The following is a 26,482-nucleotide window of genomic DNA, read 5'->3' on the forward strand; positions in this document are numbered from 1 at the left end:
CCCGGGCTGCGGTTTGATCACACTCTTACAACAACAGCTCGGCATGTGCGCCATGGCGGCCGCCTTTCTATTGGTCACCCAGCTTTGGCCGCAGCTGTGGCATCCGTCAAAGCTGAACGCGGGAGGCCTCCCATTGGCTCGCAGCAGATCAGGTATCCGTCTGTGACCGCCTCATTGGCCGGTGGAGTATCAGGTATCCCAGACGTCCTGGACATCAGATGGGACATGCCAGCTCTGTGGCAACTGGCCTGTGTTTGCCATTGCCAGGGCAACTCTCTAAAGGTCTGTTGCCTGTAGATGCAGTCCTGGCACTTCTGCGGCTCCTGTTATCACTGTCTCTCTCTCTTTCTCCCTCTCTCCCTCTCTTTCACACACACACACACACATAAATAAATGTGCTCAGATAATTAGAGTGTGTAATCATTTGACTGCGTAGCTTATTGTTTCCCTGAGATTTATGTCCTGTTGACACACAACAGGATGTGATAAAAATAATTTCAGAGACCATAAGACGCGTCTTTAAATGATGTCTGTTTCCTTTCCTTTGCAATTACAGTGAATTCCCCTCTTGCGTTGTGTGAATCGATTTCATCCCAACCATTAGGGGGCAGCATTGATTGAATAAATGTGGAATTAAGAGAACCTCTCTCTCTCTCTCCTGCCTCTCTTTCTCTGTATCTCTCCCTCACACACACACACACATACTCACACACAAAGGGGGCACAGACATGGACATGATCAATTATGTGTCAAGCATTTCTTCCTCAATGAATGAATGGCCCAATGACTATAGGCTACCGACCGCCTATTGTCTACTGACACTGGAGACTAAGTTCTCATGCAGTTCATTATCCCAAAAGGGGACAACTAGAAAGAGATCCAAAGAGACCATTAATCATCATACCCTTCAGGGAGGAAAAAAAGAAGGGACCAAAATAACAGTTACTGTAATCCTATAGGCTACAGTAAATGGCAAAGATTGTTTTAGAACAAAAGCACACACACATTTAGAGAGGTTTGCTGCAACGCAGAAATTACAGCCCTGGTCGGTCGTGGAGGAAATATCACCAATACGAGCCTCGATACCACGGTGATAATTACACATCTCCATAGGAGGGGTGCTTGATGGGACAATATTAAAGGAGGGTTATGGCACAAGTAATTAGTTCAGGATCCACAGGGACGAGCACGTTTCTGGACTTTATAGGGGCCAAAGTTTTGCTCCCGTAAGCACTTCCACACACTCACGCCGCGCTCTCGTTTTCCTCACCAAAGCTTTCAGTATGACGAATAACTCCAAAGTCCATTTCAATTTGGGTCGATGGCTCAGGCCGAGGTGGTGGGGGTGGAGATGTGGGGGTCAACCCAATAACACCCCCCTCACCCCCCTTCCCTCCCTCCCTCCTCCTCCTTCTCCTCTCTGGCAGTCTCCCTCCCTCCCTCTTTCTACCATCCACCACTCCACGTCCCCATAAATGCCTTCGCTTCCTGTTTCCAGTGCTTCCAAGTTCGGACAGAGCGCTGTGATTGGCCGCGACTCGCGCTGTGGGCTGTTCCCCCATGCGCTCTCCCCGGCTCGGGTTACAGTTGAGCTCTGGCGGCTGCACACACCGGAGCGCGGAGTGTAACAGACGGCTTTGAAAAAACACACATACCGGCATGGGTATGTTGGTGAGCTGATTTAGAGCCACCTTGAGCGCTGGCGAGCAGGTCCGAGCTTCCGTCGGCACTTTTTTTTTTTGTTTTGTCGAGCGGCAACAAAGCAGAGAGTGAGGGGGACGCGCGGTGTATTTACGCACTGGACGCGCAGCATGCCCGAGTTGGACTAGAGGAGACTCTGCTGGAGCGCAACACGCACGCGGAACGGCGCTGAGAGCCGGGAGGGATATTTACAATAGAAACAATTCCTTCGCGAGGAAGAATAGCAAAGGGGGAGGAGGAGGAGGAGTGAAAGATAACACTGGAATGAAGTGGACCTCGGGATTCCTGGCGTGCTGCGGAGTTGTGACTGATGGATGAATGTGGTCATCTGTAGGCTATATACAGCGACAGGTACAGGCACCATCGGGGGAGCTCTGACAAAAGACGCGGCACAGCGCCTCACCGACAGCCGCATCGCCACAGAAACTGTGCCATTATTGGTTAGATCTGCCTCATCGCAGATCAGGTCGTGTCGCTGAGTTTTAGAAGAAGGTCGCAGTTTTTTTTTTGTGTGTGTCTCAGCCACAGGTCAACCAGGACACCCGCTCCCTTCCCTTCCAGATACTACCAAGAACCAGAGGGGCTCCTTCGCACGTCTTGCAGACAGTTCAGTCAAGGACACTGAGTCTGGGGCAGATTTAAAGAAGTCGGACAGAAGGACATGTATCTGATATCGACCTCACATGCTCCCGACTGATCGCGGCTCCTCACCTTCCCACAGATAAAGGCTGCCAGGCGCACCGTCCGTCGCTCCGAGTTATCGCCTCACTGTCTGCACATCTATCAGAATGGCGGGACTCGCTTGTTGGAAGTATTACCTCTGGATCTTTATTTTAATGTGCAGATCGGCGCTGCCCTCCGCAAAGTCGCTGGAGACTATAATTTGGAGCTCACAGAACCCCAAGTAAGTCTCCTATTTCATTTGTACAAGCACGCCAAACTCGTTGGGTGTGTGCGCAATGCAAGACTTACATTACTGGAAAAGTTGCCATTGTGTGCAAGCCGGGTTAAATGTCCTGTTAAATGTAGCAATTATCTTTAAAAAAGAGAGCATAATTTATTCAGTTTTAATTGTCCTCCCCGAGCCGCAGAGATTGTGTTGATTTATTTCTCGTTGGGGGGATTTCCCAACACCAAAGACTCGCAGCAAGAACGGGCTTCTACGACATCCAGAAGGCCTCGCTCAAATCACAACAATACGTGGTTAATTATTGCAATTTTATGACAATATTAGAGACATTTGCTGCTCGAAGTGGTAGCAAAGTCTTCCCCTGCTGTCCCTGAAATGCGAGTTTATCTTCCCCCTGTGCGATTTACTGTAATTGGTGTAATTAGCTCTGTGGAGAATAGAAGCCAAAAGTCAAGTAAGCCATGCCAAGTGTGTCAAGGTGTGGCACAAGATAGTCCACATCTCAGGAGTATCTGAACATGGGCGCAAGAAAGAAGGCCACACTCAGTCCCCAGGTCTCCAAGTTTGAATTTAGTTCGCCCACAAAAAAAAAAATAAAAAATGCCTGATAAGATGGTTTCAGATATAACTGGGGCAACTGCTCGAAAAGAATTTAAATTCTCTCAATTTTCCCCCTCCTCTGTTCCAGCTTTAATTTCTCCAACATGAAACCCAGATTTCTCAAAAGCAGGCAGCCGGAGCCAGACAATTAAAATAATAAAAGCAAAATCATATTATTCCCATCAAAACAGCAAACAGCACGGCGAGCCCAGACTACTGATAATAAATTGAGCTCTGGCAACAATTATCACCCACTTAGACATGACTCCCACATTTACATGATGCTGGAAAGCGTTCATAAGGGGAAAATAAACTAAAACGGGGAGAGGGAGGGGAGGGGGAAAAAAAAGAAAAAAGAAATCTGTACGGTTGGTGCTGACCTTCGTTTGAGCTCGCAGCACCGAGGAGAAATGGAAAGCAGCTCCACCAGCTTATAACTAGAACTTATCCATTCAAGTGAATCCCATGATTTATCCCCCAAATGTCAGATGTCATAGGAGCTCGTTGTGCACTCAGCGAGTATGAATATTGCTGCCATGCTCATTGGAGTGTATGTGAGTGTGTGTGTGTGTGTGTGTGTGGCCCGGTCCTAATGGTAAGACTACGGCCCATCAGCTTTTATTTGACTATGGCTTGCAGAGGTAGTGGAACAATGAGCGTCACCAGACAACACACATATTGCACGGGGCACGAAAAAGAACCCACACCTTCACTCATGGCAAGACAAAATGAAAAAGAAAAAAAAAGAAAGAAAGGGGAAGAAGTGGGAGACATTTATTGATTGATGATGTCACCTGGAGGGAATGTCTGAGAAGGTTACCACGCTGCTTTTAGGGATTGGAAGATCATTTCTCCATCTGTTTCTCCGCTCCGCTCCTTGTAAAATCCCCATGCCGGCTGAATATTTCATAAAGTTCACAGTGGAACAATAATGCACTCTGCAAAGTGTTCTCTCCGGCTAATTATCCCGCTGCTCAGCGCTTGCAAAACAATAGACAATTATCTTGCTGTGTGCAGGCTTTACAATAACAAAAGACAAACCTGTTTTTCTTCTGAAATGTATCAGTCAGCAGCATTCTCTGATAGGCAATAAAAGTGGGGAATACTTGCACAGCAATCAGCATCCGTCTTCTCCGTTTGTTCTCATAAACGCCATCTCTCTGTCTTGGCCTATATTGCTCCGTGTAGTGATCCCAGAGAGAGAGAGGGAGAAGCCTATAGAAATGTACAGTACACTATCTGGTGACTTATCTAGATTTACGATGTCTTACTTCCTGTTCCTGCTTTGGGGAGCACTGCTGCCTCAGCTAATAAATTAATCTGGCCCTCTGCTTGCACACCGTACCACGTACACACACAAAATATAACAATACCAGCGCCTCCCTACAGGCCATGAGTTATGAGACAAAGTATAGGAAACCAGCAGGTTTGGGCCACTACGGTGCGTGTGCACGCTTTTCCTATTCTTCTTAGGATGTGTGCGCGGGGGCCTCCGTGTGTTCCTGCTGCTATGGATTTTCGCGTGAGGATGCTATCACTCCCGCTCCCCCATTATCAATAACTGGGGTTTGCTTAATTGATTTCCTCCCAGCATGCTTGAGCAGGCAACATACATCATAACTGTAGCGGCGCCTCCGAAAGAAAAATAATAAGGGGAATCATCCGTGAATTTTAGTTTTGCAGCGGGACGCGTCAGGCCTTTCGGATTTTTAATTTGGGGCCGGATGAGTGAAATGGCGAAGGGGAGTAGGAGGAGGAGGAGTAGGAGGAAGAGGAGGAGGAGGAGTATCTGTGCGGAGGAAGGCTGGATGTGTCAACGTTCTCGGCCGGTAAAGAAGCGTCTAACATTTGATCAGGGCAAATCGGATTAGCTCTCATTTAGCTGAGTGGGATTACTCCAGAAAATGTCACTTTGTTATGACTGAGCACGTCCCATCCGTTTGGCTTGAGCTAGCATAGCAGTGTACAGCCGTGCTACATGCATACACACACACACACACACACACACACACAATGACACTCCCAGTGTGCTCAGGAATGCTGCAGCGGTGCCAATTTAATGATAATCTGACAAGGTTGCCACGAGTGGTCCTCTAACTCTCCTCAGCTAATATTTGCCTCATGACCTGTAGCTATCGCAGCCTATTTGCAGCAGCTCAGGAGGCAAACAAGATGAAGGGGAGATGGAAAACACGCCAGCACACCTCTGAAAAGCACACAGTGGGGACAGAGCCACGGGGCCGGCCAAGAGTCTGCTGCACTGATTTTGAACCCCTCGCATTTTGGTGAGGCTTGGAAACATTTTGGAGACATTTATTTATTTTTTTTATTTCGGGCCCGGTGTCAGTTTCGAAGCCCGCAAAAAAGAACACGAAGTAGCAGAAGAAAGAAAAGGCGTTTGTGTTGATAAAAGTCAGCTCGAGCTCCCGTTTCTGCGGGTCTTTCCTTACTCAACTTATTTCGCCGTGCGTTGACCTCAGCCGTCTGGCTCAAACAGTCGACTGGTTTTCTTTCTCGCTTGTGTGGTTTAGCGGTTCGGGGAGTTTGAGATTTGAGTGGTAATCAAGCCAAACTTGATTACCACTGTGATATTTAACATGTTTACCTTTTTCCATGACTGAAAAACAATTTTGTAAATTGCTTTCTCCAAAATAGCGTAATTTTATTTCTCTGCCACCGGTTTTGGTTTTTTTAATATTTACTTTTTCCAAGTAAGGTTTTTCAGAGGAAAACTGTGGTAATTAGGAAAACAACCTCTTCCTTATCTTTGTTTTTAGGAGCTGCTGTTATGAAAGCAAACATTTTAAAGGTTGGTTCTCGAAGACCGAGTAACCTTTGACTCCCCCTCTACTTCTGCCATCTCGACTGCGCTGACATTTAAATGTAACAAGGATTTCAGCAGGAGGTTAAAATAACAAATGGCAAGCAGCAGAACTAGAAACTGCCGCAACCTGTTGAACAAGGGCCGGATGAAACTTCACAGACGAGAAACAGGATTTGGTTCGGAGTCCGGTTCAGGCTCCCCACCTCTGCTCGCCGCAGTGCGGGTCTCTGCTGAGAGGGTCAGGGGGGGCTCTTTTTGTTTCTCCCCTGCCTCGCGCCCTGCTGCTTGCCCCCTTTACCCCTATGCCGATACGCACCTTCTCTCACTTTGCCTCCCAGAGTCCCCCCCCCCCACTCCACCCTGTAGACTCTGATCGTGTTTCCCTCTGATAGAGATCTCATTACACACAGAGAGGACTTAGAGCCTGAGCCCCACTCAGAGAGAACGAAAGAGGGCCCACCAATAAGAAATACTTGGGGAAAGCAACTGGCCCACGGTGCTGTAAAGGCTCCCTGTGTCTCGCTATGAGGACAGCTGCGTTTGCTTTTATGTGTGTGTACTTCTGTGTCCGCATGGCTGTTGTTTCAGCGGTGTGTAACGACAGATTCTTCATTTGGTTATCTACTTGAGGCACCTGGGCCCTGAGAGGACTGCAGGACTTTGGGTTATTTCGAGGGGGGGAGAAAAGAAAGAAAGAAAAAGAAATGCAGCGTTTTCATGATGGTTTTCCTCCAGATGGACTCACTTTATCCGCTGGTGGTTTGGCTGACGCATCACCGAAAGCTGATCATTCTGTTTTTGTGTGTTATTGATGCGTTCGTTTCTTTATACTCGGGCAGCGGCGCACATGAAACCGAGATTCTTCCCCCCCCCCACTTGGGCCGGGCAGCATTTGCAAGCAATTTTTAGGATTTCTTTTTTTTTTCTTTGTGCGCGCATGAGTTTGCGAATGATCCCTGTGACCCGTGGTTACTGTTGCCTTTCTTTCGAGGCATACGAGAACGACAGCTGAAATTTATCAATCATTTCCAAGCCCGGATCTAGGGCTGAAAGGATTAGTTAATGAGCTAAACAAAAGGAAAATGATGGACAATCAGCAGCTTTGAAGTTGACAGTGTTAATAATATTAATATAATCCTCAGCAGTCGACTTCTAATATCACAATACTGAGCTTAAATAGAGATCAAGATGCTTTATTACCCATGTTTGAAGCCTGTAGAACCTGATACTACAGTTGTATCTGCTAATGGTTTAAAAAGTATAGGAAAAACATCCCATGATTAATTGAAGATCTTTTACAGTTAGAATATTTTCCCCCGCCCATACACTCGATCAGCCTCTTGTAATTTATCAAACAAAAAAATTAGGTGCAAGGATTTGCTGCTTTTGCCCGTTCCCGTGATAATTTAAAATACTTATCTTGAAGCGTCTGTTGTTCAAAACTAGCCAACTGGCAGATGTCCACGTTGGCCTGTGAAGCTGCGATCATTATATATTTTTTTAAAAATAATTATGTGATATTATATCGCCTAGATTAGACACTTCTCCTATATGGCTTCGTTTGAGAATCAGAGATTAAAACCACTCCAGAGTTTCATGTATAGGCGTGACAGTTCATGGGCAAGTTCGTTTGTTCTGAGTCACCCAAAAACTATGACAAATGGTGCAAAGTGCATTACGCAACAAAACATTCCTTGGCAGTGAAACCACATTAATTTGAGATTCAAGTGAGCCAAAACAAACACAAATTACTGGATATTTGATCTTCGCCTGATGCCGTAAGTCCAATTATATGTGAAACAAAACTACAGATCAATATGGTTTATTTTTTCTCAGTCGAAAAAAAAAAGGGACGCCCAGCTCATACGAAAGGGATGAATTTAAGCTTACGGGAGTGAATGAGTGCTTTAGAGTGCATGTCGGTGAGCCATTGTTCTTTGTCCGGCCACAGTGGAGCATTAAGGAAGTGTTAGGAGCGTGCCAGTGTGCCCCTGTGAAAGTGTCGAGGGCCGAGTGGTGGTTGAGTGTGGAGTGGCTGAACAGTGGCTGCCTTACAGCCAGTTAGCGACCCGGCTTCATTAGACGGAGGCCTGGCTGGCAGCAACCAGGAAGTTCCCATCAGCTCCAGCTCTGCCAGGCAGAGGCACAGGCGCTGGTGCTGGAAAGCTTCCCTCAAGATTTCTTGCCGGCCGTGCTTCGGGCTGAATCGAGGAAAAATGGAGGGATGCGGAGTTACAGGAAGTGGAGAAAAAAGTTGAATGGGCAAAGTCTGCCTTTTGTTTGCCATCTTAGTTCTTTTACATAAGAGCAGTTGAAAATGAGGGGATTAAACAGAGGAGGAAAGGGAGCTAATGTAGAGCGTTGAAATGCAGCCCTCGGCTCAACCGCACATCCTTTCAGTCCAGCACAGAGCTCCTAGATTACTTCCATGTGTCAGTGCGAGGGAGAAAGAGAGGGAGAAAAGAAGAAAGGAGGACAGGGAACGAGAAGTTGAGCAATTGAAAAGCAAGCAGACTTGGATTGGTGGAGATCAGCGGCGGTATCGGACAGTGGAACGGATCTGTGTGACAGCCATCTCTAAAACCATTACCCCTGCGGCTCCGACTCGGGGAACTCGTAACCTCCTCCTCCGGGCTGACCTCATAGACTTAACTCTTTCTCACAGAACCCCTCTGTGCCGAGGAGGCAGACCTCATCAGATGCCAATCCCAAACAGCGGGCAGGCAACCTTAACAGCCAGCTGCACTACAAGTTCTTTAAAACGTCAGGAGTTGTCACCGGCACACAGGCAACGAGGGATCTGTTTCCCCCAGTTTGTGGCGCTCCAAAGATCTTTGTGGGGAGGTTTGAATTTATTGTGCCAGGACTTCGTGGAAGGAGATGACGTGTCCTCGAGAATAATGACAAAAATGTGTGGGACAGGGCAGGAAGTGCATGTTAATTAACAAATAAAACTGGCAAAGAAAACCGCCGAGGTGGGAATATAAAACAAAGTCAGCATTGCACTGTAATTTTCTTTTTTTTTTTTCTGCTGAAAAACGCGAGAAACTTATTGGCTCCACTTGTAGTTTTACAAGTTTCACTTTAACTTTCCACCTCATTAAGACAATTGCAAAAAATAAACACTTCACTACTAATTGTTCCTGCTATTTTTAGAGCTTTCGACCGCATGCACAAAATTACAAAATTAGGTCATAGTCCACTTACTTTTTTAAAATTTTTTAGTACTTTTATTTTCAGACTTTTTCTGGATGTTTCAGAAAAAAAAAGTTTTAACTCTAGAAATATATTAAAATAACTGTCCTAATTAAAAAAAAGTTTAAGCCGTAAATTATGTGTTCCAAAAATAATCTTAATATAATAGAATATAATAGAACAGAATAGAAAATAATATAATATAATATAATACATGACATTTGTTGCTGTTGTGGAATTTTACAATTTACCTGTTGCTTCCTAAGTGGAACCAAAGTGAGCTTTACTTTTCTGACACGCCATACTTTTACAAGGAGAGACCGGGTGAAGCATGACCATACCCAACCGGCTCTGAACATATCATTAATGATCATCATGGAGCCCTTTGTTCAGTGTTATGAGTCCACTAATGGAGTGACAGGGTAATTGAATCGAGCGGTAGGATAATAGAATGATAGAATGATAAAGTAATGGAATAGTGTGGTAGTAGCAGTCCTCTTTTCCCAAGGGATGCCCCCCGTAAGTGTGTCAGCGTGGCAGATGGGCGGTCTGTACCAGGCCCCCCCCCCTCCCCCTCCCCCACGTTAATTATAAAGCATCATAATCCATCTATGGCATACAGAGGCAGGACATGGAGACTATTAGGGGGAGCATGGAAATGGCACAGTGTATAATCCTCGGGACTTTGCCACTATTAGGCTCCCCAGGCATCGAGCGAAAACCTCTCATTTCTTCAGTAATCTAGTTTGAGCAGTCCCTTACTTGCGCTCTGTCTCTCTCTCTCTCTCTCTGTGTGTGTGAGTGTCCCTGCAAATGTGCACTCCAAAATTTCAGATGTTAACTGGAAGTTAGATTTATCTTTGATTCATTTTTTCCCACCATGCCCACAGGCAAGACAGACAGCCCAAAAAGCATTTGAGTGTGAGTGTGTGTGTGTGTGTGTGTGTGTGTGTGTGTGTGTGTGTGTGTGTGCCTCCGTTAACCCATTCTGCCAAGCCTGGGCTCGGCCTTTTCTAAGCAAACTCCCAGCATGGTCCTGGTCTCCCTTGTGCTGGTGAGAGGAGTTGGAAGAAAAGGCCTGTGGGACTCCTGCTGCTCCCAGGCCCGGCCCCGGCCCCTCCGCCCGCAAAGGCCCGGCCTGGGATTTGGTGCTCGCCGGGGCTCTGTGTGGCAGCTGTGACTGACGCTTCAATCGCCTCTCCCTGGGACACCCCAGCGCAACCCTGCATTCCCTTTCACACCTCGGAAACGAGGGAAAAAGACAATTACACACATATTCAGCAACCTCCCTCTGCCCCGCAATCCTGCATCTCTGATGTGCGGCCATTTACCAGACCTATAAAAAGACATTTGTAAAGTTTCTAGTGTTTTGCAAATAAGTTCTCCTTCTAAACAACTTGCAAATTAGTTTAGTTGTCTGGACAGTCTGTCTGCAATTTCTTTTGAGCATTTGAAGTTGCCCTTGTTTATTTCATTTTTCTCCAATTTGTGCTCCCCCTAAGTAAACACTATAACTATAACTCAGCTATTTCCTTTGAATTTCCCTTGATATTTAGAAAATGTAAGTAATGGAAAAAGATTTGAGCCTTAAAGTGGAGTTAATGCTATCATGTATGGATTGTCGGTAAATTGAGTTTGTCTCTGGGCTATTGGAGCAGGGACTCGTAAGCCAGCGGGATTTGGGTCTCTTAATTGAATTATTTTGATTGCTGACTTGATTGATGGAGTCAAATGTGGAGCGCTTTCCGAGAGTTTTTGTCTGACTAATTCTTCTTCCAATAGAGCCATACCAGACAGATACAATAGGAACCTGCAATCAATCACAACTGCAACCCTGCGCATTTTGTGTGGGGAGAAATGTGCCTGCCATCAGGTCCGAGCTCCGCGAGCCATCCGGACAACGTAAAACCAACAATGACATCAGATAGTAAAGCACTCTAAAGTCTAATCTTCCCATAATGCCATGCTAAACCCCACAGAGACCCGCGGCAGGGAGAAAGGCTTTTTTTTATGCCCCAGTGCTGCTCCTCCTCCCATGGCCTCTGGCTCCGTGTGACTGTGTGTGTTGGTGTGTGTGTGTGTGCGCCCACGCATTTTAGGAGGAGAAAAAGAATTCAGGACTGAATGGAGATGTCACTGTCAGACTCTGGCCTCCACATGAATCCGCTCCAGAATGACCATATTGGCAACTTGTGTGAGCGTGTGTGTGTCTGCGTGTGTGTGTGTGTGTGGAGTGTGAGAGCCAGTCGGGGGTCTGCCGTTTCCCCTCCACGCCGAGTTCTTACGGCCGTGATTGGAGCTCGGCAGGACGCAGGTCTACATTTCATCCTATTCATATGAGGGGAGGCCGTTTCATCTGCCACACACATGTTTCCCATTAGATGTGTGTTTATTCTCCCCCATGATGTGCTTGGCCGTGGAAGCCTCTCATCTCCCCGATATTGGAAATAGCGGTGAAGGTCTGCTAAAGCAAACACAATATCCTAAACCTCTCAGCCCGCTTTATGAACTACGCAGAGGATATGGCCGAAAGCGTCGCGTCGACTTGATTTAATGAGTCGCGTTTGGTAGCTTTTCCTCTTAAGGCTCCCGTAATATAACATTTCACACTGTGATTTTAACATGCTAATCTTGATGTGTGGCGCTCTCTCCACGTTCTGCTGCCTCATCTTCGCCTTTTCCCCCGTGCACTGAAAACTTCGACTACTTTTAGCTGTTCTCCTCATCTGTTTCTCAAGTCCCCCCACTGTGAAACATGACAGCCCGAACCTCCGCCACATCACTCGTCTCTTCTCCTCTCCTGTCTCCGAGATGAAAGCTTTTCTCTTCAGACAAACCTCTGTGAGTCCTTTCTGCGCGCCGAGCCCAGGCCTGTGTTGCCGCTTTTAGTAGCTCTGTATGCTGCATTTTCTGATTTATTTATACACTTCTGATTGTAGCACCTCATGCATGTCAAGAATCTCAAAGTCAGAACCTTGCATGTGCATTATGTTGACTGAGTCAAATTCTCTTTTTAAATATACATGAATGCATGAATATATTTATTGTCGAGAAGGCTCTGTGCATCTGGGAGCGTCTCATTTCCTGCAGCGGCCTTGCTCTGGAATGGAGTGGCGTGATCCTTGGAGGCGCCCCACATGCTGCCACCAAATAGAGGGCCCGGTGCACCTCTCACACAATGGAGGGGTAGAGGGAAGGGAAATGATTTGGCTCCTTTTGGAGCGACTGGAGCAGTCGCTTCAAAGCGGCGCGCCTAGCCGAGGCTTTAACCGGCCATCCCTCCGCATTAGATGTGCGTCCTGTGATGAGCCTTTGAAGGGTGCGAGCAGTTCCGGCGGAAAGATTGCCACTGCATTGCACGGGTGTTGGGGTTCAGCTTCGCAGAGAGAGAGACTCGCGAGTCGGTGGCTTCGACTGGATTGCCGCTCTCCGCTCAGTGTTACTTAAGCAGCCTGGACAGAAACGTGTCGAACCGAAAGCCGCAATGTGACGAGGCAACAGCTGCTGTGTCACGTTTGGATGGAAGCACGCACGCAGACACACAGACAAAGTGGGTACGGACTTGTGCGTGTGCACCGTCTCAGGAGTCAGCTGTGGTTGGCTTGTGCAGATTAAGGTTTGAGTGTGCGTTACAGATGGCAGTAATAATGATCAGATAGCCCTTGTAATGGAGACGGCCCAGTTTGTAATGGCTTCCTAAAACAACACATGGAGCGTCTTTACGAGGCCACAATCCGCCTGGTTATCACAGAGCAAACTGTGCGAATGAGAATAGCATCATGTCAAACAAGCTATTTATTAGCACACACATTTCATTTTAATACCGACAGCCTGCATCTTGACTGCGCCGCGCTTGTTAAAGGCGAGTGTTATCAGAGGAGACACAGAGCTCCCGCTACACCAGTTAGGCCGTCCTCCCCTTTTACATTCACTGTTAATGAGCCTAATGATGTGTGTCTCCGCGATTGCATCAGTCAATATGCTGTTCAATATGGGTTTTAGAAACCCACTGACAACTTAAGCATGTCCGCCTGGATAAGATCTCCCATCGAAGGGAAGAAAGAAAGCAACTAATTTGTCTTGGATTTGATGGAACACGTGTAGCTGTCTTTTACCATCATGAGCTGAGATTGTAAGCGGAGAATAGACGTGTCACTCACATTGTCTGATAAGAAGCTGCTTTTAAGACACAGGCGGCAGCTGTGTGTTAAAAACACAGCGTCCTAGTTATTACAGCGCCCCTCTTGCGCGGAGATCTTTTGTGTGGCGAAGGAAGTTCTTTGTCTTTCTGTTGTGTTTCTTTTTGATTTCAGTGCAGGTTTAGTTTCAGATGACTTTTTATGTTTGAAGAGGGACTCAGCTGAACTATTTTTTTTTTTTTTTCCACTTTATACCAGGAGGTGTTTAGTATATTAGAGATATTTAGTAGTTTAACAATCCCGGTGCAGTGATTACAGATATGTCTTTTTCATTTCTGCTGCTCCTTGTATTTTACTGGTTATTTTTAGTCCCATTCTTACTGCAGCTTTTTTAACGTTCTCAGTTTTATTACACTTTTAATGTGCTAATTTTAGTTTCTTCCTTGGTAAAATAAAAAAAATAGACGGAAACCCCTGTGACACAGATAAAAGCAGTTTCTTTTATAAACCGCACAGCATTTGATTGATCTGTCTCACGGTCTTGATCCCTGGGCTTGGCTGATTAAACCTATCCATCAGCTTCTCTTATCAGCGCCCTCGCAGATCGACTGCAGGACACCGAACTAAAACCCCCTGTATTGTTGTTACACAGAAAAAGTCAAAGGGTAAGGACAGGGAGGGGAGAGGTTTACTAGAGCTCTTCTCTTCAAGGCCCGGCGAACAAAGAAAGAAAAATCCCCCTCTATGTTATTTTAAAGGAATACCTCCTATAAATATACGTTCTGAGATAGGCATCCCTCATGCTATTGTCACGAGTGTGCCGCACGCGCACACGTGCACGCAGCGGCATCTTTCTGTCGCGCATATTGCAATAACCTCTACGTGAGGTCGAAACAGCGGCACTGCAGATTGTGACAAGAGTGTTTCCCTTCTAGGGGGAAATCATAAACTAATGTTTCCTGTCCGCAGAGTGTCATCTCCCCAAGCTAGTGATGTGACCCTGCCCCCGGTCACAGCTCTCTCAGACATCAGCCAGATAATGACATCTCTTTCACTGACAGGCTGTCATTCACGTGCAAGCCATTGAGACACACACACACACACACATACACACACACACAGATGAACTCACGCAGGCAATGGCTCGTGCTCACTCGAAAACGAGGGCAGATGAGCACGGCCGCCGTTATGAATCATGTGAGTGATTTGCAAGTCAAATAGCCAGTTTCGTAAGATGTGCCTGTTATTTTCCGAAATAAATTTGCAGTTTCTCATCTTTCGGGTGACTGTTGGAGCAAATACATCAAGGCTACTAAAATGTGCATGATTGCATGTCACTTTGCTCTCATTTATCTACAAGCATCTATTACCATCATGTTGTCAAGTCAGTGGAAACGGCAGCGGAGAAGCAAACAGATGGGCTTTTATAATCCACAGATGTAGGATTTTGGAACAGTTAGTTACAGATAGTGCCTCTCTTTTTTTACTCTAGCTTAGCTTAAACTCCTTAGATCGCATTAACGTGCCACTCTTAACATCAGGCATCCGAACTATTTCAGCAGTTCAACATGAATGTAGACTTTTATGGTGGATAATGATCATATCTCACCTTCATGCTTTTATATCGACACTTTACAGCATGTCACAATCAGATAGCGCTCAAGTCTCCAACATGCTCCATTATCAGGAAACAATCAAGTTTACATAGCCAGGATCTCATGTTGAAAGGAGATAGTTTATTGAATTCCTGTTGCAGCATGCCCCGCAGAAGCAGGTGTAGACCTGTTAGCTTGGCTACTTGCTGCTAGTAATTTTTGGAGGGTGTGAACTCGTCAAATGCTAGACGGGGAAGAAGTTGCCTGCGTGGCACATTCATTAACCTGGTATCTAGCTAATCTCCCAGCTAATTCATTTAGTTCTCCGAGTACTCCCGTGTATTAATATCCTCTCCGTGCTGCCGCTCATGGGATATAGTAGGACCGTAGCCATGGCGATGATTGTGTCATTATTTTGCAGTCAGATGAGTGATATCCCAGAGGGCTCTAGCTGAGTTGTCCAGGCCAGTTGAGAGGGACTGATTAGAATTGCAAATGGCCGCCAAGTGTTGTGTTTATTGTGTGTCTCAATATTGGAGACAATCAGGCGAATCAAAGCCCTCAGCTGGAGAGATGGGACTGAGGCACGGTGGGCCTCTCTGGTTGGCACCACGTCCTCAGTGCTTGCAGAGTTGCCCCCCCTCCTCCTCCGCCTCCCTTCTTTTCTTCTCTCCGTCGCCCTCTCTCCCTCTCTCTTTCTCTCTCTCCCTTCCCCTCTCTCTTCCCCTGTGTCGTGCGTATACGTCCTCAAGTACATGGACACAGCTGGAGAAAGAGTAGGAGAGACAGAGAGAGACACTAAATCTAGTGCACTCAATCATCTGTAGTGTGGCGGTCCTCTCACACAGCTGAGAAATATTAAACACGCTTTATGATAATGAAAGCGCGGGCGACAGACATAAATATCGGAGGCAAAGTGCTGAAGGATTAAATGTCTTGTACGTTTGCTCATAACACAAATTTGTCATTGACTTCATGACTTCCTGAGTCATTAGAAGCCGAATTATCAGCTTTCCGTCAGTGGAATTTCTTTTTCTCTGACGCCTGCTTCCGACGAGGAATATCGAGCATATCAAGGGGCTCGGGAGCATTCAAATGTCTGCGTGCGGTTCTGTTGTCAAGCCCCGCGAATGGAAGCTTTTGGCAGCGTGCCCTTGTCACGGCTGGGTGACAGACTGCGGTGCAAAGTACCCTAAACACACATTTCCCCCACAAATCACCTGTGAATTGTTCTTCCTCAACGATTGGCCATTACCCCGATATTGACTCGCTGTTTGTACAAGATTCGGCGAAATCCATCTGAAAGCCGTCCAGCGCTGTTGTGCGAGACAGGAAGCTAGTGTTTTAGCTCCCTGTGTAATTCACTCTGTCAGTTGCACACAGAGAGGCCTATCTTCTCCTGTTTCGCTACTGTTGGCTTTTAAAGAATGCGTGCGTGTGTGCAATGTGCACGCACGTGCAAGGATGTGTGTGTGTGTGGTCACGCACGCGCACGTCCCCGTTCGAACACTGGATAATTCCTCAGGTCATACATGCTCCCCATATAGCACCGCATGACCAGTCACAACAGGCATGTGTGAGGCCCAGGTACGGGCATGCACAGTGAGCAGGTATTGCTACAGGGAAGTGACTGTTAAAGCAACGTTTTATTGCACCACACACGTTCTTAGTCGCTGCTTTGGGCGAAATGAAAGTTATGAGGAATGCGTCCTCACTCGACGGAAATCCCTCCGACTTAGTGGGAGCTTTCACCGTGACTTGCGAGCGGAGAGGAGGCCAGCAGCAGCCTTCATAAGACTCACATGATATTATCAGAAGTCACCAGCCTTGAAAGGCAACAGCCAGCACATGTGAAAGGCAGCAGCTCGCGGCCTGTTTAGATAGCGCTGTGTGCCGTCGAGCTTTGACAAGCGGCTGATGAGCAATCCTAAGCATCGAGCGTGTGTGTTTTAGAAGAAAAAGGAGAATGGCTGAGGAGGAGAGTGTGTGTCAGATCGTCGACGTGGCTGTTTGTGAGTGTGTGAAACTAAGGAGAGAGTTCACGAGGTGACATCTCGTCAGCTATTTGACTTTCCCAGTTTCCCAGGGAAGCAGTTTCAAGAACAATGCAGAAGAAAAACCACCAAAGATCGAGAATTGAAATGCCACAAGAAGAAGAAAAAAAAAAACCCAGCCGCTGTTTGTTGGTGACTGAATTATTGCCGCTGCTTGAGATTAGAGACAGGGGAAATGTATGAGTGACTGCACTGTGCTCGTAGCAGACACATATCACCTACCGGACTCCTCTACCCATCCATCTCGCGACGCTCCTCACAATAGCAGGAATACATTAAAAAAAGAGCTAGTCGGGCGGGAAGAAGGGGGGAGACGCAAGATAAATATTGTGTTAGTATTTTCCCTCCCTCTCCCGTGCAATTGTCTTTCACACTGACAGATGAACAATGAAAGCATTTTGAACTTTGCTGCATGCTATCTTTTACTTCTGGGTTCAAGGCTGTGCTGTCAAAGCCAGACGTGTTCTGGCAGCGATTGATTGATTTGCTTTCTGTGCGCCATGTCTGCCCTTTGTTCTTCCAGGAGAGCTTTGGTGTCTCTCCAGTGTTCCAGATTTTCTGAGGCTGTGTCATATTAACACCTGTTAACAACATACAGGCTTATAAAATATCGATTTGGCTCGCCTTTGATCCAAAAAAAAAATGTTTCTGTAAAATTCAAACTCGGACCGGTTTATTTCTGCTTTCTGAAAACCTGCGCACTGGAAGGCGCAGAATTCATTTTCATTGTAGCTTTATTTCGGAATAGTTTGAAATATGATGTCTTGCAGAAACGGAAAAAAGCTACAGCAAGCTGGAAGCTTAGCTGAAAGCTCGGTTAGAGACAAATGGTTTCCCAGGCTCGGCGCAAAGGTGACAAAATCCACTTTCCGGTACTTGGAAAACTGACTAATTAACATTTATTTATCTGGCACTGAAAAAGCAAAGTGAAAAAATGACACGTTGTGGTGTTAAAGACGGCACGGGCGGATTCTGTTACCTGATGGTGGAGACTGGCTCGCTGTTTTTTCTGCAAACTCTAGACCTGTTTTTACTGCAGATATAAGAGTGGAATCAATTTTCTTTCTTGGGGGAAAAAAAAGCAAATAAACACACTTCCCAAAATGTCAAACTATTCCTTCAAGAAAAAAAAACTCATTAGTAATGGGTGTCAGGTTTGTTTGGCAGATTGTCTTCTGCCTGATCACTCCCTGATTTGATTCCCAGATGTGTCGGTGCCAGAATGCTGCTGAGCAGGGCAGCTAAACCTCCTCCTCCTCCTCCTCCTCCTCCTCCTCCTCCTCCTTCTCCTGTTGGTGTCGGAGCGTCGGCTCATTCTGAGCACGAGTTTGAAAAATTCGCTAACTTCAGCTACAAACCGTTTCCTGACCCTCATCCTCAATGAGTTTCTCACTTTGCTCCATCGTCACTTCAAAACCGTGTGATCCCTCAAGTAATTCTAACCATGCTGCGAAAGGAGGACGTTGTTAAAAAACGAATTGGACCATGACTGGCTCTATCTAAGCCAAACAGATCTGAAATATATATTTGTGTATGTGTGTGTGCTGTGTCTGTGTGTGTGTGCTTGTTTGTGTTTATTGGTACATCTGATTGAGTAGCAGCATTAAAGGCTTGTTTTCTAGAAATGCTTTCTGAGGGCTGATGGGGTTTGGAGATACAGAGCAGAAAATGGCTACCGGTACAACGCAAGGCAAGCTGCGTGGGTTTGATAATGATTATGGTTCCCTTTTCTCTTGAATTCGTCCTCCATTCCCCCCCAAGTGGGAGTGAAACACAATCGGGTGACCGTGAGGGATGTTATTGTTCGTCTGGGAGGTTTCTCCCGCTTTCTCCTCCCGCCCCCTCCGCCAACACCCCTGCTCTGCTCGGCACCGACTTCGCCCTTGCATCCTGGTCCAGCTCTTGACTCTCTGCCCTGCAGAGCTTAGTCCTGGGGGATTCCTTTCTCAGCGACAGTCCAGTGCCCCCGCCTCACATGCATGCACACACCGACTTTGGCTTTGGTTTGAGGTGTCTGGCACAGTAACACACACACTCACACACACAAACACGGGGCCTATACGGACACATGTATATCTGCGCACGCAGTCACACAAACACAGTCGCACATACAGTGGGCTCGGGCCAGGCGGGTTTGGCTGTGAGTGTAGACTGGGCCTGTGGAGAGATCTTTACGGAGCATGCAGAGCCCATCTGTGGCTGCTCCTCGGTGATGGGAGGCAGCTGGCTGTGTGTGCTTGTGTGTGTGTGTGTGTGTTGTGTAGTGGCCAGGGAAGGAACTAGGGGTGGAGGAAAAGAGGCTTGTGTGTGTTTGGGTCACAGAACAACCCCAGAGTGAGGGCTAAACTCAGACTGAAACTGACCCAAACACCCTCATTTAGCCAAGCCAGATCTTCTCTTCTCTTCTCTTCTCTTCTCTTCTCTTCTCGTCTCTTCTCTTCTCGTCTCGTCTCGTCTCGTCTCGTCTCGTCTCGTCTCGTCTCTCCCCGCGGCCCTCCAGCTGGAAGAGCTCAGTCCCAGGGCTCCGGGATAAATAAGTGGAGACCCAGAGAGCAACCGTCTGGGCCTTCTCTCGCTGTCAGTGATACTGTGGATGACGTTCAATCGCAAACCGCATACACCCATGGCCGCTTAACTAGCCCTGCTCTTAGAGAGGGATGGGCTCCGCACTGACAGAAACCGCAGAGGCCGTAAGAAGAAACAGATTATGCTCTTTCTCCTCCCTAATGACTTCTGACTCTCCCTTCGCTCAACAGTCCTCTTCAGCTCGTCGACCCAGCAACAACGTCCACTTCTGTCCTCCTCGTGGCAAGGCCATCTGGGCGTCATCTTGTTAGCTCATTACAGTCACTGATGGCGTTATGCTAGCCCCTCGTGTGACAGCGACGGAGGGCAACCATACTGAGCTTGTTTGGTGAACATGGGAGGCGTGTGTCATGTCCGTGTTGTAACTCGCCTGTGTGCGACTGTTATGAGTCACATTGAATCTGATCTGCTCTGCATGCCAGCGCGTTGACTGGGCTAACTGAAGCTAGTGTGTGTTTGTCTGTGAGAGAGAGAAGGTGTCTGTGTTCACACGTACAAAAGCAGTTCTCCGCAGGGTGGAATTCAGGATATTCTGTCTGTCTGCCTGTTTTTTTTTTTTTTTTTACCTCTGACACAGTCATTTATGTCCCTCTAATGGGGACAGCCTGGAGGGAAAATACTGAGCTTTCTGCTTTTCAGCAAGTCACTGTTGCCAAGTCTGGTCTACTGGAGTGTAAATGCAACTTGGAATGAGTTTATAGTTTGTCCAATACAGCTACCCCTTGCTTAGTTTGCCCTCTTTTTCTATAAAAAGGGTCAAATCCTTCCTGCTTCGCTAAACAATTCTGGAGCCAGATGGACCTTGTTTTGCTTAATTTCAGGATGCTTGTGTTTGTCCGTGCGTCCCTCTATGTGTGTGTGTGGCCTGTGCGAGCTCTGAGGCGACTTGTTTACCGTGTTTGACATGTGAGGAAATCGCTGGTGTACACTGCGGGGCGTGTGTTTATGTGTGTGTGTTTATAGTCGGGCCTCCCTAAGAACATCTGCCCCCGCGACAGCCTGACAGAAGCCAGCTATGTATACAAGCACTCGGGTCGGGCTGCGGGCTACGGGCCCCGGACCTATGACCGGCTCACCTTCTCGCGGCGCAGCCTCAAATGCTGAAGGTACGCGGTTCGGGACCTGTTTCAGATCTGTAAGTTCACGTGGCTCGGCGGAATTGCGGATGTGACAAACGCGCCGGCAGTCGGTTGGTACGGCGTGTGCCTTCCTCCCAAGAATAAGATGATCACAGGGCGTCGGATCGTAACCGCACATCAAGAGAGAAGCCATTTCAGAAGTGTTTCCATTGTGAAGTCGATCCAGCATGCGGCTCTGTCTGGATGGATCTGAAAGCGGTTTAAGGCTGAAACAGTCCCTGCTTGCAGACAATTATTTAATATTGATTGACTTGAATAAGAACAGGATGCATTTGTACCCTATAATTACACAAAACGTAGACCGCCTGAAGCAAGCAAATCAGTTTTAAATCCCCGCTGCTATACTGTATATATTACTCAAGAGCTCAACTACAATACTCCTTGCGTAACACGGCTTTGTGTTCTTTACAGACTCAAGTGTAATCCTGTCATGTGGGTGAATTGCTGAAAGGTTTCGCGAGAAACCATAATATTGCTCTGAACCGTAAGGCTATGCAATACAGATTGAAATGGTTGTATCTCTACCATATGAAAAGTGTCATCTGTAGTAACAGGGGGAAGCGGCAGCCGCACTGATTTTGTGGATAATTCTCCGGGTGTGAAAATGGCCTGATATCAGGGGGAATAGAGCACCTGTTGTGGTGGTTATGGTGTGTGGAAACTGCGAATTTGTGTCTCGCATGTGCTTGTGCATGTTAAATTGCGAAAGAGAAAAAGACTGTGTGTCCAGCTGCAGAAACGAGACATCAAGGAGAGGAAGTACCTGGATCTGGGCCGTCGGCGTGATCCACTGGTATAGTTGGATTACGCAGAAGACTATAATTGATTTTAATTGATATGTATGGCATGTTCATGCTGCAGCTCAGGAGGAACAAATCAATTTGACACCATTCTGTTGATATGAGCCGTCTCTGCCTCTTTCTCTCCCAGTTCCTGTGTCTCGGGTCCATTCATTCAGCAGCCGGGGCTGCCTGCCAGTGCAGTGCTCGGGGCAGAGGCTTGAGCTGACTGGACGGGGGTGGAGGACATGGGGGAAGGGGTGGTATGAGACTCTGTAGGGGCTTTGAGTGGGCCTGAGTGTAGGCGGCGTTTTATATGAAAGTCGGCGAGGGCAGGGTGCTTGAATAGGGGTGGCTGGGAAGTTGGGCTGGGAAGGTCCAGGATGCACCCCACAGTGCTTTTGTGTGCTCTCGCATTGGTGTGTGCGTGTATGGGGAGGTGGTGGCGGTGGGGTGTAGCATATGTGAGATCATGTGCTCATATTCACCAGTGGAATGTAAAAAGAGAGAGGAGGGGGTTCTCTTCTCTCTTTTGCTTCGTTGTTTTCTGTTCTCTCTCTCCGCTGTGCTATAGCGTTAGGTCTGTTTGTATAAGCTCTTTACAGGATTGTGCGCGCTGTGGAGCCGTCCAGATGAAACAAAACCAACCTCATTTGGTTGTTTTGAAAATGATTCTCTTTATTTTGTTTGGTTCGGGGAGATCCACCTCATTTGACATGAGGGGAATAAAGGCTCTCTCACGTTCGGGGTCATTTCCCAGAAACATTATTTGTATCTGCACAGCTCTTCCTCTGTGCGCTCAAACTTCTTTCATCAACAGGTCCTATAAAGTCTCCAGACAACATGAATGAAAGATGCAATTCAACCTCCCTTTTCCCCCCTTTTTCCCTTTCGACCTTCTCAAAAGTACAATAATCTTCAGTCACTCGTCTCCTCCTCTCCATTGCGTGGCTGTGTGTAGCACCGGAGTGGTGCTGATTAAGCCAACAGAGAGACAAACAGGAGACAAAGTCCCAGCCCACCAGTTTAGTTTCACATCCTGGACTGAAGCTGGGCTGCAGCTTGCCAAGTGGAGGGCTTTTAAACTGGGCTAAACACTAATTGCTGCCCTATTTCTTTTATGTTGCTTCTTTCCCATCTGCGATGGCGCTTCCAGACCTCCACAGCAGCCAGAGCCTCATTATAGCAGACAGTTAACAAAGGCTGGGAAACAGAAGCGGAGAATTCACTTAGGGTAGCTATCTAACCACCAACTATGAGGCCTGCTTGGAAAATTGAATCAATGGCAAGGGCCGGCTTACGATTAAAACCTTCAGGGATATTAAGATATTAAGATGTTGGAAATCTTAATTATTTATCTAAATTGTTGCGGTCCGCTTTGATAATGCAATGAATGGGCTGTAAAACTGAGAGGTTGGACGTGAAGCTCTTTTTTTTTTTAATTCGAGATCAAGGCTTTTAGGTATTTTAACACGTTTTAAACTGAACATTTGAAACTAAAACCTACCTGCAAAGAAAAATATAAAACACCTACTTGTTGAGTGAAACAAATCGAGGTCTGATTGTAATGTTCGCCTCGTCTTTCTTGTACCCCCCGCACCCCTCTGGTTTCATGCTTGTTTTTCCGTAGGTGTTTTTTGTGTGTGTGTAGAGAGACGAGGGTGGAGGGTGAGGGGGGGGGATGAGAGGAAAAAAGCAGAATGAGGGAAATGTTGAAGAGGTGAATGAGAGGGAAGGATAAAGCAAGAGGGAATGAGATTGCGGAGCAGAAATAGAGAGGCCGGGGGGGTGCTGAGATTGGGGGATAGAGGGAGGAATGGAGAGAAGGTGGGGAGGAGAGGGGGTGGTCAGCAACAAAGCCTTATGTTGCCATGGAAACTTGTTTATGCCTCACTGATGCATCTTGTAGATCCAATTAGAGGCTGATTGTGTCTGTGTCTTCATAGACACATGCACGTGCACCGGGGCATGGGGTGAACGAGCGCGCTCACGTGCGTTCATGGAAACATATGTGTGCTTACACACACACACACACAAAACACACACACACAAGCACATGCACGAGTGTTGCTGCTGAAAACCAGCAAATTGTTGGGTGATGTAGGACAAAGGATACCCCACGTTCTCTCTCTTACCGGCCCTCGAATTAGCGCGACCCCTCCCCTCAGCCCCAGCCCCCTCCTCACCCCCACGAGCATCACACAATAGCAGGGAAATAACGTCTCACCCGCTTCCAAGCCTCATACAAGAGCTCCTATATGCACACGGGCTTTCATGACATCATATTCGGCGAGAAAAGTATGCGTGTGTGGGGAGGAGGGGGGGCTGACAGAAAGGATTTCGACCGTTTAGCAAATTTCATTTTGCATTTATCTCTTTTGTGAATTCAGTCATTTATTTTGTAATGCCCCTGCCCATGAAGAATGGCCATGAATGTTAATCCAATCATGTTCATTTTCATGGGGGGAATTTCTTCAGAAAAATGGGACTTTTTAAATGATCTTTTCTTACAATGACTGGCTGTTTGCCAGGGTTTAACGTCGTCAGAGGAGGAGGAGGAGGACGAGTGGTGACGGCGAGCCTCCGCTACACTCACCCGCTCCTCTATCAGTCTCTTTCAGGAGGCATCGCGGCCCTCTTTTTCGCCGGGCCTGTCTGAGGAGTCAGTTATTTAGTGGTGAAATGATGTGTGTTATGATGAAATGAGGGCCTGCAGATAAGGTGAGATTACACTTTGAGAGAAAAAGAAGGGAGAGGCGCAGGGGAGACAGAGAGGGGCCCAGGCGCTGATGTCTTGTTAAAACGCGAGGGATCAGAAAGAACAACAAATGCATTGCGCGCTGCTAAATCCTGCTTAAATCCGCTGGCATGGGCAGATCTAGCAGATAGCCCCGCTGCTGTGCTCGCTGTCTGCGACCACAACACACACACACACATACACACACATACATAAACACACCCGTGGTCAGTCCGGCTGTCTGGGTTAATGCTTGGCTAACTGGGACAGCAGAGCTGAACCATGTTGACATTTTAAGCCTCAAACAAGTCCAGAACAATGATTCAGCCCCCTGCCCCCCCCCTCCCAGACCGCAACCTCAGCCCATTTTGCTGACCGACTAGCACACATACACACACATGCAGACATGCGAAAACATACACACCACTGCCCAAACACACTGCAAGTACTCAGTGAACCCCCCGCCCCCTCTCTTCACACACACTTACACACACACATACACACTGGGTCTCCTCCTGCTCCCCACCTTTAGTGAATAAAAGAGAACAAGAGCTGATCTGATTGAGTTGGCAGCAGAGAGCCAAGTGGAGAGGTACAGTAAGGCCAGATGGATTATCTTAATCCTCCCGTAGATGATCATGGCAGACGGAAGATGGACCAGGAAGCCTTAACCTCCCATCTGACCCCTGCGCACTGTTTTCCTCCAGAAAAGCAAACCTCTTAAGTAGAAGCGGCACAGATATCTTGCTGAAAGCACAGGTCTTATCTGGAACTTTGAAAATATGGAAAAAGAATTCGGTCGCATTCTTTGTATGTAATCCTATCTACAGCCATTCCTGCGGCGGCCATTTTGTGTCGGGCCATCTTGCTTCCCTTCTCGCAAACTTTCGGTATGCTTTGATTCGGATCCAAGCATGAGAAGGAACTTCAGAGGATTTGTGTGAAGCTCTCTCTTGACGAATGCCGAACAGTGTCAAGCTGCTACATGTAGTGTTTTTGTGGGGCCACATAAACGGCGTTCTGCCTTAAAGGCCATGCCAGACAAAATTTTAAACCCATAACTCCTGCAGCTCAAAGTATTAAGACTGTATAAACTGTCGCTGAGTTATTTGGCTGCTTTTTCAGACTTCCTTTTTTACGTGTTGGTAACAATTTGTCTTGTATTTCAACAGGTTTGTGGCTGGAAAGGGTCTGGTGATCTACCCAGACATCGGGGACAAGCTGGACATCATCTGTCCCAAAGCGGACCAAGGAAGAGAATATGAGTTCTACAAGCTGTACCTGGTGAAGAGGGAACAGGCCGAGAGCTGCAGTACGGTCCTCGATCCCAATGTCCTGGTTAACTGCAACAAGCCCGAGAAGGACATCAAGTTCACCATCAAATTCCAGGAGTTCAGCCCCAACTACATGGGCTTGGAGTTCAAGAAGAACGTCAACTACTACATCACCTGTAAGTCTGTCGTAAAAAAAGATGATTTGTTGTTGATATTTAGCTTTTCAACCTTCATTCAACCGGAGAAGCCTCAGTGAACAATCGGAGCGATAATTGCTGCTTCACGCTCAGTTACACACAGTCACACCTGGGAGTTCACAAGTAAAACTAGATTTTAATGGCCGCTGTAGGAGCCCCACAGCAACGACTTAATGTCTTACTGTTTAGGGTGGAGGCGCTCCTCGTCGTTACGGAACTCAATCTGTCAGCTTTGACTGGCTGGTGGGTGTTTCTTTTCGTCTTCTTTTGAAGCACTTTGGTAGTAAACAACATTTATTCAGTGGTGAAAAGGTACTTGGTAGATTTAGTCTAGTTTTGTACTTTGGTAAAATATTTAAATTTTTAGTTTGACACTATTTTTATTCTTCCTACCTGCAAATTTTCATATGTTACAGTCTGCTTAAAACAGTTGCATGACGTTTTCAAGAGTATTTTAGTATTTTAGTATTTTTTATCAGTAACATAGCTTTGGTGCATTAAATTATTTCCAGTGAACTGTAACCTATGAAATCTTATCATTGGTAAAGGGAAAGTAGCCCTATTTATATATGGGTATACTGTATACTCTACATGAACATCTAATTGATTTTAGGTGATCCATCAACAAAATAGCTTGGAATGAGGCGATTTTTTTTATCTGAATTTTTTTTATCTGAAACCTTATGACACAGTTTGTTTCTGGGTAACTTATTCCTTTCCAGTTATGATAGCTAACTACTTCGTTATACATT

The 26,482-nt window shown here is 46.8% G+C and overlaps 1 protein-coding gene across 1 annotated transcript in view; it reads left to right on the forward strand.

The window, feature by feature from the left end:
- Positions 1 to 1,623: 1,623 nt before the first annotated feature.
- The window catches only part of efnb1 (ephrin-B1), a 55,031-nt gene continuing 30,172 nt past the window's right edge, over positions 1,624 to 26,482 (forward strand). Inside the window, exons 1-2 of the mRNA XM_084549421.1 lie at positions 1,624 to 2,605; positions 25,432 to 25,709. Coding sequence (XP_084405547.1) covers positions 2,490 to 2,605; positions 25,432 to 25,709 — 394 coding nt within the window. The 5' untranslated portion in view covers positions 1,624 to 2,489. The remainder of the gene's footprint in view (positions 2,606 to 25,431; positions 25,710 to 26,482) is intronic.

This window comes from Chelon labrosus (genome assembly GCF_963514085.1).
Source record: "Chelon labrosus genome assembly, chromosome: 8".
Lineage (NCBI taxonomy): Eukaryota > Metazoa > Chordata > Actinopteri > Mugiliformes > Mugilidae > Chelon > Chelon labrosus.